The 18,042-nt window shown below is 40.7% G+C and overlaps 3 protein-coding genes across 4 annotated transcripts in view; 1 reads left to right on the plus strand and 2 right to left on the minus strand.

The window, feature by feature from the left end:
• The window catches only part of fryl (furry homolog, like), a 78,731-nt gene extending 74,487 nt beyond the window's left edge, over positions 1–4,244 (minus strand). Inside the window, exon 1 of the mRNA XM_086090289.1 lies at positions 4,039–4,244. The gene's annotated coding sequence lies outside the window, so the exon portion shown is untranslated. The remainder of the gene's footprint in view (positions 1–4,038) is intronic.
• An 808-nt stretch (positions 4,245–5,052) lies between these two features.
• Positions 5,053–7,078, minus strand: ociad2 (OCIA domain containing 2). The gene is made up of 5 exons (XM_086089664.1): positions 6,966–7,078; positions 6,026–6,110; positions 5,599–5,652; positions 5,465–5,512; positions 5,053–5,393 (listed from the first exon to the last, which is right to left on the minus strand). Exons 1-5 carry the CDS (start codon positions 7,017–7,019, stop codon positions 5,200–5,202), a joined length of 435 nt encoding a protein of 144 aa, XP_085945790.1. The 5' UTR covers positions 7,020–7,078; the 3' UTR covers positions 5,053–5,199.
• A 1,295-nt stretch (positions 7,079–8,373) lies between these two features.
• On the plus strand, positions 8,374–15,635 carry dcun1d4 (DCN1, defective in cullin neddylation 1, domain containing 4 (S. cerevisiae)). 2 transcript variants are annotated; one of them, XM_086088765.1, is made up of 11 exons: positions 8,374–8,428; positions 9,608–9,678; positions 9,763–9,802; positions 10,490–10,577; positions 10,782–10,861; positions 10,934–11,004; positions 11,906–11,997; positions 12,070–12,178; positions 12,463–12,567; positions 13,049–13,151; positions 14,279–15,635. In XM_086088765.1, the coding sequence occupies exons 1-11, from the start codon at positions 8,410–8,412 to the stop codon at positions 14,332–14,334; spliced, it is 834 nt and encodes a 277-aa protein (XP_085944891.1). In that variant the 5' UTR covers positions 8,374–8,409; the 3' UTR covers positions 14,335–15,635. The 2 variants fall into 2 exon arrangements, with proteins under 2 accessions (XP_085944891.1, XP_085944890.1); XM_086088764.1 differs by lacking the exon at positions 8,374–8,428 and adding an exon at positions 8,447–9,527.
• Positions 15,636–18,042: the final 2,407 nt, after the last annotated feature.

The raw sequence follows: 18,042 nt of genomic DNA on the forward strand, positions 1-18,042 counted from the left end.
TCTGGCGGCCGCCTTCTCTTTGGTAAAAAAAAGAAAAAAGAAAAGAAAAAAAAGAAGAGGGTGGTTTCCTTCCCAAACATCAATTATGACCCAAAGCCTTGCTCCCGACGCTCACGATAATCTTCCTCAGCAGGGCTCAATTATAGTTTATTTCCAGCTCCCGGGCTCGGCTCCACGCAATCGAGTGAAAGAAAAAAATAAACATGTGGAGAGCTCACTAAGTCCTGCGCTGTTTTACGCTACTTGGGATGGATAAGATAAGGTAAACAACGTGTTGAAGACCAAAGACAAAATCATCTCTTTTGTCCTGTACATGAAATGTGACCTCCGCATTTGAGCCATCACAGCTAACACACAGTCGTCGGGTTTCCATCCAATTGTTTCCCCAAAAAAATTAAGCGAATTTACTGAAAATGCGCAAAAGGGACACGCGACTCATGCCCGTTTCCATTTGTTCTTAATATTGAGAGGGGACATCGAGATGTGATCCACCAGGAATTTAAAAGAAGAAAAAGAAGATCAAGAACAGACTGCGCCGTGCAATGATATCGTATGAGTTTGCTTTTGTAATTCTTAACCGTTCTTTGCGGTTTTCCATCTAAAATTGCATTAATATTCGCTTCTTTAATTCATTAACTTTTGAGTGCCTCGGTTTTCTCTCTTATTTGAAATTCAAATAACTTATTTTCAATATGCCCAAAATGGCATGAAATGAAAGGCAATTTTCGATTCTTCTCATTTCTAGTTCAAGTAACGATACCATGGAATAAGGCCCGATACCAGAGGCTGCCACCTGCTGTTGACAAAAATTGACACTGAGCCCTCGGCTCGCGAAGTAAACGTCACGTGACCATACCCGGGCGAGCCGAGTGCCCTTTGATGACAATTTCTGCCGCCAGCGGGTGGCGGTAGAATCTTTTCCCGCCGATGCAGCTCGTCGCGAGGCTTTCTTTTGCACGAAAGATACATCTTGTCTATTTCTCGTCTCAACCAGCGTCAAAAGTCTCCATGCTTACTTCCTGGTAGGCTGCTACAACAGCATTTCCAAATATGGGCATGTTGACTACCGGGGTGCCGTCGTCTGTCGCCGTGCCACGGAGCGCTTTCAATGCTCGGCGAGTGCAGCATGAAAAGAGCTTATTTGGCCAACCCAATACTACAGAACGACAGTAATTCCGCTTTATTAAAGCAGATGTTGTATTTTCACATTCTCTTTTATGATGTTTTGTTTGTGCTTTTATACACTACAGAGCTATTTTTCCTTTGTTTAAAAACAAGTAATAAAATTGTTTTCTATTTTTGTGTGCGCCGGAACAGTTAATGATATTTTAATTCATTTCAATGCGGAAATGTTATTTGATATACATGTTGTTTTCTTGATAACTGAAAGAATTGAACTATTTGGGTTAAATGCAAAAACAGGATGCAGACACGACGGCCTACTTTTTATTGAATTAATCTGCTGTGAACTGACATGTAAAAGCACAATAGCGGACGACAAGCCGGCGCCCTTGTTGAAACAGGTGAGCGGTACGCTGAGCGGAGGTGACGGCCCAATGGAGCAGGTGCTAAAGGGCCTTCATCAGCCCAAATATTTGCTCAGTCCCGTGCGTCAACACACTTTCCGCCCACCGTCAGCAGAAGCGCGAGCAGGGGGTCACCAATTAGAAAGGTGGACGACGCATAGAAAATGGCGGCGAGGCCAAAAATGCGTGTGTTTTGATTTTTTACGCGAGCATTTTAAGAGAATTTTTTACGCTCTGCCTGCAATGCTGACTTGGCTCTTAATCCGCGCGGGCCCGTTTCGAGGGAGGGGTGGATGCTCACAGTCTGGAAATTTCACAGAGCACAATGTTTCAACTCTGTGCGCTTCAATGGCATTAATGTCTCACCGGATTAAAGCAAACACACTCATTCGTGGCAACTCTGCCTCTGATAACCCTTGAAATACAGTGTGAACTAACTAGGGCTGCCGCCGAACAATTAATCGACATTGCATTGTGGTAGAATGCTATTTCGGAATCGTAAAGGCTTCAATATGGAGGGGGAAAACCACTCATTTCACTTGTTAGGCTTTACATTTGTGTTACTGTTAGTGAATGACATTTAATCTATTCGCATCTTGTGCTGTTTCCCGAACACACGTCATCGTCCAACAAATGATCAATCAAATTTGATACAAATCTTAAAACGGCAAATGGAGTGCACTTTATCTTCATCATCACAGAGAGGTTTGGCTTTTTAGTTTAAAACAACATACTTAACCTCCAGGATCCTGCACCATACCCTCGCCAACGGCAGAACCCAGGACGTGTTTTTTTTCTTTGGTCCCATTTTAAATCCATCGCCACTGTGCTGTACTAGCCTCATCCTAGCTATCTCGAAGCGAGTTCATTCAGATCCGGCGTACAACTTTGCAAACTCCCTTTTCATCTGTTGCTGAGATGCCATAAGTTAGCAACTCTAATTGAAGCAGATATTTCTTTCATATTAATGTATGGTTCATTTGCCTTTATTTGAGCACAAGTAATACAGATTAATTTATTGCTTGCGTTTGTTTAAAAATACAAATTAACTTTCTAAATCATTCAGCAGTGAACTACGGAACCTATCTCCTAAAAAAAAAAAATCAATGTATTTTTGTGCTATTTCTATAATGCACTGAGATGACACATGATGGCGCCAAAGTTCGGTTACTAGGAAAGTAGTAAATAGTAACGCGTCTTGACTCGGCATACGCAGGTTTTTAACTTTTAATATAGGCAATTATAAACATTACTAGCGTGGCGTCTAGGGCTGCCGCTACCAAATTTTAGAATCTATGATTGTGCCAATTATTACTGATATTAGATTGTTTTGAATACATGTAGTTTGTGTTCAAATATATATTCGTTCAACTTCAAGAGTTATACGACCGCAACACGGAATCTATACATTAGTCTATGTTGTTTATCGTCATGTGCTGGCGTTAACTTTAAGCAAGTAGACTAATGACAAACAGCTTGAAAACTATTTTTTTTAATAATCTTTCACTATGTGCCAAACTGTTGCTTGTTCAGAAGTGAGTTAAGTTCATTGCCACAATACAGCGCTTGTATCTTGAATTTTTGCTCACAAATCAAAGCAAAAAATAAACAATACAGAAAAATCGGCTGGAAGTTGAGCCGTATCTCGAACAACTCAAAAATTGGGTCAGGTGTTATTCAAGGCAGGTATGTCAAGTTGAACTATTTATTAATATCCAAACCTTTTGGAAATGTATTTGATATCCCAACGGTCATACTTGACCTTACTAGTATAAAAGACACATTCTTTCTACCAATCTGGCCAAGAGGGTACTTGAGCATGGGCTTTAAGATGAATAGTTGGATACCAAGAATATGGATTGGAATAAATGCTCAAATTACTTTCCAAAAATACACAAGGCAAAACAAATGCTTCATTGTGGCAACTGACGCTGAGAATAAAAGTCCTCAAGTCAATCTCAGCCCCATCACTGTTGTGGCTTAAAGTCCCTACAAACACGCCATCTTAAAAAAAGAAAAAGAGACAGAGAGAAGTGAAAAATAAGAGTGACCTCCCCCAAGCACAAATGCCTTGTTAGACTTGCTATTCCTTTGCGAAATACATTCAACTTGCATGTTATTAGTGGTGTGTTTGGCTATTCTAAATCTGAAGAAGATTTTAAAACGGCTAGGGTAGTTAACCGACTTCAAGCAACATCCTCCCAGGAGCTTTTTTAGCTCATGTATTGGGGGCTATGAGATGCTAGTTAGCCACAACAGCCAAGTTTGAAGTTAATGTTTAAACACACCGAGAAAGACTGCAATGCAACCCGCCCTATAAAAGGAAACTAATGTGGAGTATATGACACTTTTAACTCCTCGTTTGGCACGCTTTAAGGCTACGTTTCAGAGCCCCATACGACAAAGTTAGCGTGCGGTAACGTTGACTACAACATCAGGATACGAGTGACCATCGGGTTCTTCAATTTTTTCCCCCCCTTACATTTTTCGACACAACAACGGCGTTACTTACAACTTTGTTCTCCTCTATATGCCTTCTCTTTCTCTGTCCGTTGCTCCCCCGTTATAGTTGCGCTATGCGGCTGGCTCGCACACTTCATTCGCCGAACAAGCTCCAACGTCCTGGCCCTCCTCCATTGGAAGGATTTGCGTAGTGGTGTGATTTAGGTTTTTTTTTCCTCCTCAATCTGCTTCGGTGTTGAAAGTGCTCCCTCTGTCAGAGCGGCCTGTGGTCACTTCGTCCCGCCTTTCACTGTTTTGATTGGCTCCACTACGGTACACCTACATTAAATACACCTTCCCATAGGAACAAATCGTGTGTCGATCTACCAAAAGCGACGCGTTGATTGGACGACGTAGTAAGGGCGACATTCCTACGGGCTTGCTCGCTTTTGTACTGGAGTACACCGGAGTTACTTCAGACGGGCGGGTGCGTCGTTAAATGATTGTATGTACGTGCTTACAGAAAATTAATCAAGGACATAAAATACCCTAAAAGGAAGACACCCCACTGGTGCGTATGCAGGCGACGTCACACACGTTTAAAGTTTAGTTTGTCAATGAGGTACCAGCAATGGGCAATGGTTCGCCATAGTTTAATTAACTAAAATAAAAATAAAAATAAATACATGTTATTAAATAATAGTAAATACAATAGTATCTAAAATAAAACTAAACTCAATAAATTGTTTACAGACGTATTAATTGGTCCCTTCATTACTTTTGATGTGTCATAAAATAAACAATAAATCAAACATACAACAGTATCATCAGTGGCATCTAGATCTTTTCTGATCATGTCACAACTGTTTGTTTTTGTGTAACTAATAAATGCAAATATTATTAACGACAGTAAAATTAAGGGAAAATAAAGATATTTTTAATTTGATTGAAATGGATTTTAAATTTGTAATTTTAAATGCATGTATTTCATACACCGCTAAAGACTACAATGAAACAAATGTACTCAAGTAGCCTGCTGCATAATGCTATTTATGGTCGAAAGGACAACAGCGCTCTCTAGAGATAATTTAGTGCAGGTACTGTTTATTGTTTTTAATGCAAGATAACATTTAAAGAATATCAGCAGGTATTTGAAAATTAAATTTCCATTATTTATAACGTATCCCACTGTTGCATATTTACCTTTTTTTTTTTGTTGTTGTTGTTTTTATCATTCTGTTGGTGCAGCCTGAGCTTTTTTCTTACACTCTTCACACACATGTTGACAGGATCGCTGTCCATGGCTAAAAGGGCCAGACCAGGGGCCAAATGGGGGCTCGATCCCAGGGCCAAGCTCTTGGAACTTCCGACGACAGGTGCTCATGTAAGATACTTTCCCCACGGCAAAGCCAAGGATTCCGGCAGCTGAAAATGCAATCATCTTGACTAATAAACTGCTATTTCTAAACAAACGTAACAGAAGTCATGTTCCACACCTGCTAGTTTTGGAAAGGGGCCGAACCGCTTTGACTTTTTCCAAATACCTGTATGGAAATACAACCAATATTAGTGAAATCATTGAGAATGTTTTTATTTATTCATTTTTATTTTTATTATTTGTTTTAATTACCATTGTAGATGAGAGCTCCAGTGATAGCCATGCTAGTAAGGGACAGGGGAAGAGCTAAAGAAAAGCAAAACAAAGATTGGGTTATTTTTTAAATGTCTATGAAAAGTAAAAGCTCATCAAGCAAAGCATACCACATCATACATTGTCAAACATTTATCAGTTATAAAGCATGGTAGTCTGCCAATTTTTAATTACTGAGTGCCCAAACTGTATTAAACTAACTGTAGCATAAGCTATCAAGTGGTAACTGCTGTCCCCACATGGTCGTGTTTCCAGAGGCCTCCCAACCAAAGAATGTAAACACAAGCTTGAATGCAGTCTTGATGGACGAGTCGGGCCCCCGTGTTTCCGTGTGGTTCCGCTTGTGCAATCCAGTCATTTTGTTGTTTTTTGTGTGTGTTTTTGTGTGTGTGTGTGTGTGACTTACCTCTATACCAGAAGCTTTGCTCCTGACATTCTTTCCACATCTTTCTCACGTCTTCCCTCTTGATATATCCTTCAGAGGAGGGGCACTAGAAAGGTACAGACCAGGACACTTTACAGCAGAAGTCCATAGGTAGCCCCTACGGGCAAATGGGCCTGTTCCTAAAATAGCTCACTGGTGATGTATGGGGCATTGGGATTTCCTTGGAAAGTTGTGCAGGTGATTGTATTTATGTGTGTGGAGTATTTGGCAAATAGGGAACACGTTTATTGCCACACCCATCTTAGGTTGTCTGTCAAACTAAACATACAACAAGGCAAATTACAACTTCTGAATAGTGTCAATGTCTCAGTGTCAGGTAATTGAACACAAAATGTAGAGAAACATTGGCAGTGCCATGTTAATTCATTTCAGTGGGTACTGATGATTTCAGATACGCGGGTGTTTTAAGTTACAAGCATGGTCAGCCAACAAATTTAACTTGTACTGCATTTTAATTATGGCATCACTGTATCATCATCAATAAATATGTATAGAATAAATACAGTGGACACCCGCACCCACTATTCGCTGGGGGTATATACTGGGCCCAAATAGTGAAAATCTGTGTACACAGCCAGGGAAAGGCATTGAACCCCCCCCCCCCCCCCCGACACACACACACACCCTCCACCCCAACAAAAAAAAATCCTCAAAAAACAATGATAAACATCCAATATCCATTGGAAAAAAGAAAATAAAAAAATCTGCAAGTGTGCGGATCTGCGGGTTCTGAACCGCGAGTATGCAGGGCTCCACTGCAATCAAAAGTAATTTGACCACATCGCCCCGTTTCAGAAGTGCGTGTCAAACTTGTAGAAGTAGCTGAGTTTCTGAAAGGCCGGTGACCTCCGCTTTACAGGCTTGACGTTGACAAAAGCCACCAAAAATGCTGAAAACTAACCTTCCACTCTCCTTTGCTGGGATTTTCTTTCTTCCCGCTCGCTTCAGTACTCATGTCGGAGCAGCTTTAGTTTCTCTAATGCAACTTTTTACTGCTTGAACCCTTCCTCTAGTAAATGCTCCTCCCTGCATTGTTTTTGACGCCGCCCTGGTTCAGAAAACACACAGGTGGGGTGGCCTAACTGTGGAATACTGTTTGTGATTAATAAGACAATTCAGTGCAATTGCAGAACGTTTTAAATACATGCTGAAGCAGCTTTCCATAAAGCTTTTTAAGCATTCAATATCCTTGTATTCATCTTAAAGGAAGAAATTTCAGTACAACTAGTTTTAACTAGTAATATTTATTCCGTAAAGCTGTTTGACTCTCCAGCTTATTAGTAGAACTATACTAGTTAAGTCTTTTCCACTATTGTATGATATTTCTGCACATTGGGACTAGGAAAATGTAGTCATAGCAGTTGAAAGACTATGTTGTTATTATTATTAATGAAACAAAAATGAACACATATCGTATTAATTCGAATGTCAAAAAGTGTCACTCGTCGTGGGAATTTTTTATTACCAGTAAGTCACAGTTGTTCTGTAATGTGCTGAATGTTCTTACTGGTGAGGGCAAAGGGCATACATGGACCTTGAGATGGATATCAAGTAACTTGATCTAGTGCTGTTTCTATTTAATTTGACAATACATGTTTACTAGCGTTCAAAATACTTCTATTTAATCACACAGTGGAATATGTGGAGGCAAAAAGTCAAGTAAAGCGTTGGTAAGAGTTCACGTGCACAAATGCACCACTGCTGCCACTAAAGGTGGGTGGTCGTCACGTGACTAAATTGACCAATCACATTACTCGGGGCTGTTGACTGTGTTTGACCTATCATGTTAACGTATAGGCGGAGTCTTGGCGAGACAGCTCGATTAGCCAATCGAAAGGGAGTACCGGCGGATGTGCCACGGAACCGATTTTAATCACGTTTTATCACATTAAAAATGTGTTATCTTTTAAATGAATTTGAAATGTAATCTTACATTATAAATACATATATGTATTGCAAAATTGGGAAATTAATTGTATGCGTCGGCGGTGTCCGGATTGATTTCTATTTTGACGAGACAGCATGACTAGCCAATCGAATGGTAGCACAGGCGGACCCGGTTTCGGTGGCTTCAATCAAGTTTCTATTAACAAAATTGGACCAATGAATTATAAAGATGGACCATGTCTATTTGAGATCAGTAACCAATCACATAGGCGCATGGGAGGAGTCGCTGCGAAGGGTTTTTGACGAGGCAGCTTGATTGGCCAATGGAATGGTAACATGGGCGGACGTTGCACGGACACAGTTCCAATCACTGTACACGGGGCGTGGCTTAACATCGACTTGTTCCGCCCATTGGCCGGTCTGCGGACTTCCCACAGACAGTTGTATGTTTCATAAAGATGCACTCTGATGCGGCCAGTAAGTAGAACCCCATACCGGCTCTATTGGTCATATTATGACCGCTCACAAGGAACAGAACGCGTTCAGAACATGAATAGAAATACGCTAGACTCGACGTTTGCTTATTTCGCCAGCTCTGCGGGGTTCGATGAATTTTGAGCTATTTTTCGTCGGTCTCTTTGTTTTTGCCAGTGCGACAACAAAGGACGTGTACAGAGTCTAAATGGACTTCCAATTCTAATTCGATACCACACTTTTTTGTTTGGTGAAATTATGTAAATCCACACCCTTGGCGGCTGCCTTCCTCGATTACAGTCGATGTTTTTTCCCTCCGAACGCGAAGCTTTAGTTCGTGTCTATGCCTGGCGTTGCGATCTTTTCCCATTTTTTAAAGTCTTCTGTAACGGACGGACGAAGAATTTCGGTTTGGGGGAGTTTAGTGGACGACGTAACGAACGTGGAAATAGGTCAAATGCGTGTGTAGGTTTTTAAGAGTGAAAAATTGTGACGCAGTTGAGTTAACATCTTCCATTTTGCCCGCTCGCCGCGTTTAGCCGGCTTTTTTTCTCGCCGAAATTAGCATGCATGCTAATTGACACAGTCAACCAATATTGAGGGTTTGTATAATGTTAAAAAAAGAAGCTTGTAAATCAATCTGGTTGAATGTTAGTGGTGGGGGGCAGATGGCTTTGAAAGAATCGCTAGTCTTGTTGAGGTCCTTGGGAATTGTAGTTCTTGAAGGCTTTAGTCGAGCTGAGCATCTTTCGGAACGCATAGCGGAAACGGACTACAAATCCCAAGCGCACACCTCGCCTTGCTACTTTGTAAACTCCGCGCAAGTTGCACTGCTATTTTCAGTACGCAAGCTAACACCAGCCCGCCGTGTTGCTTTTAATGATCACTTTCAATAAGCATTTGACGACCACCCGGAAGCTAAATGTACACATTTTAGAGTCACGTCAAAAGTCAGCCCTGTTATTTCGTGTTCAAACATCACGCTGTTGCACTCTTAAGCTAAGCTGTGAACATCTATTGACACCGCTAGCGTTAGCCGACGGACGGGCTCGGGACTTTTGACGAGGCAGGACGTCATCTTCGTGCAGCTTCGTGTCTCCTCGTACTTGACTTGATTTCCATGTCCACAATTGCTTATAATAACCGTACCTCGTGTCTTTAATTATTATTTCTTTTTGACAGATTTTCAGCTGAATTCTCACTTGACTACGCTGGCCAGCATCCATAAGATTCACCACACATTGCACAGGCTGGTAAATGCATACGACAGCATGTTGTGTTTGTTTCTTAAACGTATGCTTATTTGGCTTAAAAGCGTTTGGCATCTCTTCTGGCAGAACCTCACGGAAGACGTTGGACAGGAGAGCCACACGTCGGGTAATATCTGCAATGTTTTTCTCACCTGAATGGAGGATTATTTTTCTCCATTTTTCTATCTTGTCATTTAGTATTATTGTCTAATGTATTTCGAAATGCACTTGTTAATACATGACAATCTTGAAAACAAGCACATTTTTTTATTCATATGATGTTTTGATTAAATGTCTCCTTTCTCTCTAATTTAAAATAATTCCAAGGTACGACTTTCTTAAAAATACAAAACTTCTTGAAAATGTTGAACTTTTTTTTTCTTGAAATATACAACTGTTCTCATATGATATGATATCCTGGAGTTGCAACCCCCTCACCCCAACACCCCCCTTCCCCTTCCCTCCCATCTGGGAGATCGGTGCGCTGCTTTTGGTGACCGGTCAGGTGTCCTGTCCCCCTGTGTAGGTAATTGTTTTTGTGTCTCTTGGACGGGTTATAACTGTTATTGAATTTCATTGCCCTGTACTTGTGACGTGCAATAAATTCAATTCCGCAAATGAAAAAGTAGTTTGTTTTCAAGAATCGTTCTAATAAGTGCATTTTTAAATATACTAGAAAACAACACAAAATGATGATGGAAAAATACATTAAAATTACATTAGATAAAAATAAAAGATCAATGACAAAAATACTACAAAAGAATACAATAAATGCTCAAATGTGATTTTATTTATGATGATCTTTTTTCTTTAGCTTGTTGCTCCAGAGCCATGCCCCCGAGAAAAAAGAGGAGACCCACTGCCGGGGATGACATGTCAGCGAAGAAGAGTCGGCAGGACAGGCAGGATTTATTATTATTGTATTTTTGGTCTCGTGGGCTACAACATCGAGGTTCATTCAAAAGACAATTCTACACACTAGGAGGGGGAAACACACACACATATATATATATATAATATTGGGACAAATAGCACCACATTCTTTCTCTATTTGCTATTGCAATTATTAGTGAAATAATTTGATTCCGTTACATGTGCACTTCCAGAAAAATTGACTCTCCGCTCATCCGCGAGGAGGAAACCTTTTCCAACAAGAGATGCTTGGAATGGTTTTATGAATATGCCGGTGAGCTGACACTTTATTACTTGATATCACATTGTTTTGGCCATGTGATGTTGTGACGCTTGTCTCTGATAGGCTGCGATGACGTGGTGGGACCAGAGGGCATGGAGAAGTTCTGCGAGGACATCGGAGTGGAACCAGAGAATGTAAGATGACTTGGTTTGGCAACCATGCAATTTGGGAATTTAGTTACGTGTCGCCGTGTCAAAAATAATCGACAGCTATTCGATTATCAAAATGTTTGACGACTACTGATAATTAATGAATCGTTTTGAGTCATTGTTTAAATTTAAAAAAAATAATAAAATAACAATTTGAAAAAACTGATAAAAAAAATAAATAAATAAAAATATTTTGAAAGAAATAAACAAGTATTAATAAAATAAAAAATAAAAATTGTTTTTGTTAATGTCTAAGCCTTGACAGTCCACTGCTTCTTATATATATAAAAATTCTAAATGTGCACATTTTACCCAGAAATCTGCTACAACTATTCACCATTTGAAGTGAATTCACACTTAGTTTGGAAACTTTACAAATGTGATATTAGATGAATTCAATTTCTCAGATTGTACTGAGAAGCCAGATCCTTTGTCACAGAATCTTCCTATGAACAAGCAGCACGCAGCAGTCCGCATTAGCACAAGACCTTCAAGCTTCTGCTAGAAAGCAAAAAAAATAAAGTCAGAAAAAGTCTACTAGAGCATCTGAACTTTATTTGGGATTAATCAGAGGCACTTCAAATGGTGGCAGGTATGTGCTGACCTCCCTTAAAAAAATGAGTGAGTGTGATTAGGAGGGCGGCGTGCACACTTTTTCAAACACATCCGGTATTTATTTCTACTTCCCCTCTTGAAAAGATTTTCTTTTCCCAGTAGAATTGTGCAGGTTGCAGGTTACATTAATGTCAGGAAAAGTTTTGAAATGATTTATCTTGCTTTTTAATTTTTTTTTAAATAAACTACAAAAACCTCACTTGAATGGGGGTGTGTAGACTTTTACTATCATCTCCGACAAGGGTGAATGGTGGTGTTTTGTGTATTGCAGGTTGTGATGCTGGTGCTGGCGTGGAAGCTGGATGCTCAGAGCATGGGCTACTTCACGCTGCAGGAGTGGCTGAGGGGCATGGGCTCGCTGCAGTATGTATGCCACTGTGTTTTTTTTCAAGCGGGGTGTTCTCTTCGTCTGACTGACTCATGTTAACTCTGCAGGTGCGACTCTACCGAAAGGTTGAGGAACTCGCTGGACTTCCTGAGGTCCGTCCTCAACGACAGCACCAGCTTCAAGCTCATCTACCGATACGCCTTTGACTTTGCCAGGGTGAGTCTGCTGAAAGTTAAATCACAGTTTGTGGGGAAAAGTAGTGCTTTGACGCCCTCTTATTGCATCTTTAATGAATTGTATTTTAATGTTGATAGTGGAGAGATACTTGGAGATACAGCAGTTTCTATACAAGCCATTCAAAGAGTCAATTTGACAGAATGTGTTGACTTTAAGGAATAGTATGTTTTTGCATTTATTTCATGAGATATATATATATATATATATATATATACATATATATATATATATGTAATATAATGTAATATTGTATTCTGCGGCAGGAGAAGGATCAGAGGAGTTTGGACTTAAACACAGCCAAGTGCATGCTGGGGCTTCTGTTGGGAAAGACGTGGCCCCTCTTTCCGGTCTTTAATCAATTTCTAGAGGTAAGGACGGCCCACTCTCGACGGCCGCAGAGGAATTAATAGGAATGTGAAAGACCTCCTCTACAACATATATTAGAAAAATAAAAACTAGATAACTACCAAAAAAAAAAAAAAATTACAGTACTGAAAATTATTAAAACTTTGATAATTACCAAAATGTAACAAAAAACTAATTACTGAAAATTACTAAAAAATTGATAACTACCAAAAAAAGCAAATATTAGAAAATACATACAAAACGATGAGATGATAAATGCAAAAATATGAAGAAAAAAACAAACAAAAAAGTTGAGTGTCCAAATATTACACCAAAACTAAAAGATAAAGTAAAGAATGTATTTTTCATGCATTTCAAAGACGCAGCAAAACTATGCTGATTCTGATTATGCTCAAATATTTCTGGTATAAAACTTGTGTCCGATTACAGGAGCGAAGCGATGCGAAAATTGTGATGCAATTTTGTTGCTGTATGATTCCCCAGCAATCGAAGTACAAAGTGGTCAACAAAGACCAGTGGTGCAACGTGTTGGAGTTCAGCCGGACAATCAACTTGGACCTCAGCAACTACGATGAGGACGGAGCCTGTAAGTCAGCCCCGTGTTAAAACCCGACCGTAAGAGTTCCCGCTCGGACCAATCGGATAAGGAACAGGAAGTGCAATTGTCTGTCATGATAGCCACGTGGCCACTCCGTTGATGTTGTACTTTATTAAATCAAAAGCAAAGTATTAATTTACATTTCTAAAAAACAAGACAAACTCTTAACTTCGCCACTGCCGATAAACTATTTGTTGTGCTTTTGTTGGAAAAACACAAAACAAAAACAACAAATTGTTGATGTTTCTCTTTGCTGGAAAGAAGCCAAACTATCGGACGTGGCTAAATAAAAAAAATGTTTCTCTTTCCTAAAAAGAGAAGCTATTAAAATGACAGTGTATATTTCACACTTACTGTAGTAAGACAAACTAATAATGTACTTTCAGAAAAAAGACTCGCTGTTTTTGGTTGACTTTTTATTAATTTTATTTAAATAAAGACATGCTCTTGATGTTACACTTTACTAAAAAGATGAAATCTTGATTTTGCAGTTTTCGAAAGACAAACTGTTGGTGTTGTACTTTCCCCCTAAAAGAGGACAAGCTTAATGTTGCGCTTTTGTATCATGACAACAAACTGATGTTGCACTCTCAACTTAAAAAAACAACAATTACTAAATATTGATGATGCGCTTTCCTAAAAAGAAGACAAACTATAACACATGGCTAAATAAACAGTTTCTCTTTCCTGAAAAGAAGACAAGCTACTAAAATGACAAACATGAGATTTCACACTTTCTGCAGAATGCAAACTAATAATGTACCATACTTTGAGAAAAATAATTTTTGTCTGCCCCCCCCCCCGCTTTTAAAAATAAATAAATTCAGGCCTTCCATGTTGAACTACCTTTCTCGTAGTTTCCAAAAGACAAACTATTGGTGTTGCACTAACCCAAAAAGAAGACACGTTTGATGTTACGCTTTTCTATAAAGACAACAAACTAATGTTGCGCTTTCTTAAAAAGAAGACAAACTGTTGATATTACACTTTACTTTCTTAAAAAGAAACGAAAATCAACGTCTTCCTTTACTTTCTTCCAATGTAGATTTGAGCATCTTTCCTCCCAGCGCAACTCTGCAACGTGAACTAAACGCTTTTTTTCCTCCTCCCACCAGGGCCTGTCTTGTTGGACGAGTTTGTGGAATGGTACAAGGAAAGACAGATGTCCTAGCTACGACTGCAAAAAAAAAAAAAGAAAGGCGAACATCAAAAATACTGTGACGACCACGACGACGAGAATCAACAACGTTAAAACAAAAAACAGCTGCGGGTGGGGGTGGGTGCACGTTACCAGATCTGGTAAAGCTTTACCACTTTCCACTAGGAAATTGAGAACGAATTATGGGTTGGAGAAAGGAAAGAGATCCGACCAAGTCTTAAGGGTGAGCACATTTAGATAATAATAATAATAAAAAGTCACATGTTGGGTTCCCATGGCAGGTTTCAGCTGCCTGTGCTGTTTACTTGATTAGTGCCAGTCATTTTTTTCTTTTCTTTTTTTTTTTTTTTAGCACCAAACAAAACCGCATTGCTGCTAATTCCATTGAGGCGGGCCAGAGAGGCCCGCCTTAGCATTTATTGGTCCGCGCACCGGGCCAATGGATGCGTCCACTTAGCTGTGCCTCAAACTTGACCACACACGTAGATGACAGATGTACATTAAGTGTCACGGTTGGGAGTCTGGCTGACGTCAAACCCGCTGTCCATTTTGTCCCCGGCGTGTGGTTCAGTCTTCCTTTTTAGTCCAATAGTTTCAGGTAGCAAACCCCTTCTTCCCCACCAGAGTGTTGGAACGAGCATTTCTAGCGCCACCTACGGGAACGTGGGGCAGGTCGGAACTGTGTAATAGCGCTCTGCTGTTTTTGTTTTTTTGGTACACCTTTCTTGTCATTTTGGCTGTGCTGTGACGCTGACTCGTCCAAATGATTTTAATATTTGCATGCAGCTCCCGACAGAGCCTTTTTTTTTTTTTTTTTGTGTACAGGACTTTGTGCAAATGTTTTGTGCTTAGTTTTTTTTTTTTTTTTTTTTTTTTTTATATATAAACGCCATCATGTTGTTTACCGTTTGGCTTCCCGGCGGGAACTCATGATCGTGTTTATCGTTGTTAAGATCTGGAAAAAAAAACATGCGTGTAACCTCATGGTGGAACAAGTGTTCGCCTCATTGATGCCGCACGGAAAAGCTAGTGCGGCGTACGCAGTTTATTTATTGGCAGTGCATCTGTTTCCTTGCACATGCGCGCACACAAACACGGCACCACCTCTGGTTTCACTGTATGTAGAATAGACAACACGCGGTTTGTGTATAGATTTAAGTTCATGTTCTCGTGTTCTCTCGTGACAATGCAGGAAGGTGAGCGTGCTTGTCCCAAATGTATATATGTACGTAAAACTAAGTGTCTATATGTCGGTTTTCATTATAACCAATGTCTATATACTTAAATAAAAAGGGTTTATTAAGTTAACTCCACTTTGCTTGTTTTGGAGCACTTTATTTCTAACCAGGAAAAACGTGATCACACCGTGGTAGAAAATCATGCAGTACAATCTCATTTCAGGTAAGAATACCCAACTCGTTACTCAGATTAACGTAAAACTGGATTGAACATTTCAACAGTGTTTCCAAGCATTCATTGAACCATGACAGACGTACGTACGAGTGAAACCTGAAATAATGGCCTTGTTTTAAATGACTCCAATACACATGGGTTGTCAACAGTTGGCGACGCAGCTGAATTGGACATTTTGCCATCTAGTGGAAGCGCAGGCATATGTAAATAAAGACTAACACTTTTTGGACCAATTAAGCGAAATTGGATATTTAACAGAAGTCAATATCAAATATCTAAAATATATTTTTTCAACGAGATCCCTTTCATCATCAAACTTGGACGCCTTTCTTTGCCCACATTAGATGGCGCAGTCCAAAAACCTTGGCAATTTAGCGTAACCCATCAAACAAACGTGGCTCATGAACATTTCCGAGTAGGAGTTCAACGTACGGGCCATGGAATTTGCCCAAAATGTCTGCTTCTAACAAATGGCTGACTTTTTCTTTTTTTCTAATGCTGATTTTGCAGAAATAATGTAAGAACATAAACATCTCTATATACACCAATTTCCAACTCATGAACTTTGATTCCTTCCTGGGATCAAAGCTAACAACAATATTTAGCACAACATATATTGAAATGTCTGTTACAATAATTAATATAGCTAACAGCTTTGCACCCCGAATGCCGTTTCAGAAGGGTTTTAATCCCCACCCACCCCAATTTAAACCTGGCTAATGCTTGGCATATAAGAACTTTTGGAATTCCACGTTGACTCCACAGCCTCATCTGGCAGCGGTGTCGTCGGAACAGGGGTTGGAATTTCCTTAATCAAAGGTGCATGTGTCCTATAGCGCGGGATGTCGTACGAAAGGTCTTCCGCAGTGTTTGTTGACGTATAAGAGACGAGGAGTTCTGACCTGTCCTGGTGGAAATTCCCAGAAGCGGCACTCTGTTGGAAGTAGTTCAGTTTTTCATCCTCCCTATCCCATGTTTGTCTCTCAGATGACATGACTTTCAGGGCGCCAAGTCCTCTTATCTCCCTTTTTTCTGATGCGCCCTTTGACATTGCATCGGTGCTGAATGACGACAAAGAACTTCCGCTTAGGTTAAGAGATCTTGTCATGGTTGTGCTCCCTTTTTCCTGCGCTACCTCATGGGTAGAGGACGGTAGGCTTGTGTCTGGTTGTTTGGAGAGATTAGACAGGCGGGTCCTCAGTCCTGTCCACCGTACCTCTGCTGATGGGCCCTCGGTCGAGCTCCTGAAGGGTCTTGGGGCAAGAGATGGGATCTGGTATCTGGCACTAGAAGAGGAACTACTTTGTGTAGTTATGTTCACACCTGATGTATCTCTGGTGGGGGGGGGAGTATCATCCCCAGAGACTGGACTGGGAGTGGCCTTCGGGGCAACATATGGGTTCAGGTATCTCGCACTATAGGGTAACTTGTATCTGGCACTAGAGGAGGAGCCATCCTGCCTTGTCACTGTGTTCACCCTTGATGGATCAATGGTGGGAGTATCATCCCCGGAGCTTGGATCAGGAGTGGTTTTCGGGCCAAGAGATGGGTTCTGGTATCTGGTACTATAGGCGGAATCACGCGCTGCAGTGTGTTGATCCCTAGTCGAAGAATCATTTGGTAGAGACGAAGCTTTGATTATTAAACGTCTGTATTGTATTGGCGATTCGGCGTCTGGCGTGACTGACCTCGCAACTTCCGTCATCTCGCGGACTTCTACAACCTCACCTGTCTCGTCTTCAAAGCTGCTGGAGGAAGACTGCCCGAGCACAGTGGTGATTTGCGACTTCTCCTTTGTCGGTTGGGTCTCCACATTCTGGTTTGCATTTAGAGAAGAAAGACTGACATGAGACGTTCCTCTCCATCGAGAATATTCTGTGGCTTCAGTTTCATTTTGTTGTTGTAGAGTAGCAGGAGCCTTTACATCCAGATATCTCCTGATATGTGGTACACCCGATAGATTCGGTTTTCCTTCACTTGCGGGACTCGCTACTGGTTTGTCGGCGTTGTCATGAACTTGCCTAGCGGTTAGGGGTGACTGTGTGCGCTTGATTTCTTGCCAGTCAACTACCGCTTGCTTTAGTTCTGCGGCTCCAGTTTCACTTTCGCTGAGGGGCGCCACGGATGGCTCGCATGCTTGCGACGTAATTTCAAGACGCTTTCTGAAGCGAGAGAACCCGAGATGCATGTTGGCCCACCGCGACTGGAGCTCCGGGTTTATCTCCGTGGTCGTGTTGCTGGTTTCGTGCCCCGCGGTCTCTGGAACGATGACGTATTTTTCTAATTTGATGTTTGGCTCTCCGTTGG

Source organism: Leptonotus elevatus, chromosome 11 (genome assembly GCF_054856555.1).
Source record: "Leptonotus elevatus isolate MCC_2025b chromosome 11, RoL_Lele_1.0, whole genome shotgun sequence".
In the NCBI taxonomy this organism is placed as follows: domain Eukaryota; kingdom Metazoa; phylum Chordata; class Actinopteri; order Syngnathiformes; family Syngnathidae; genus Leptonotus; species Leptonotus elevatus.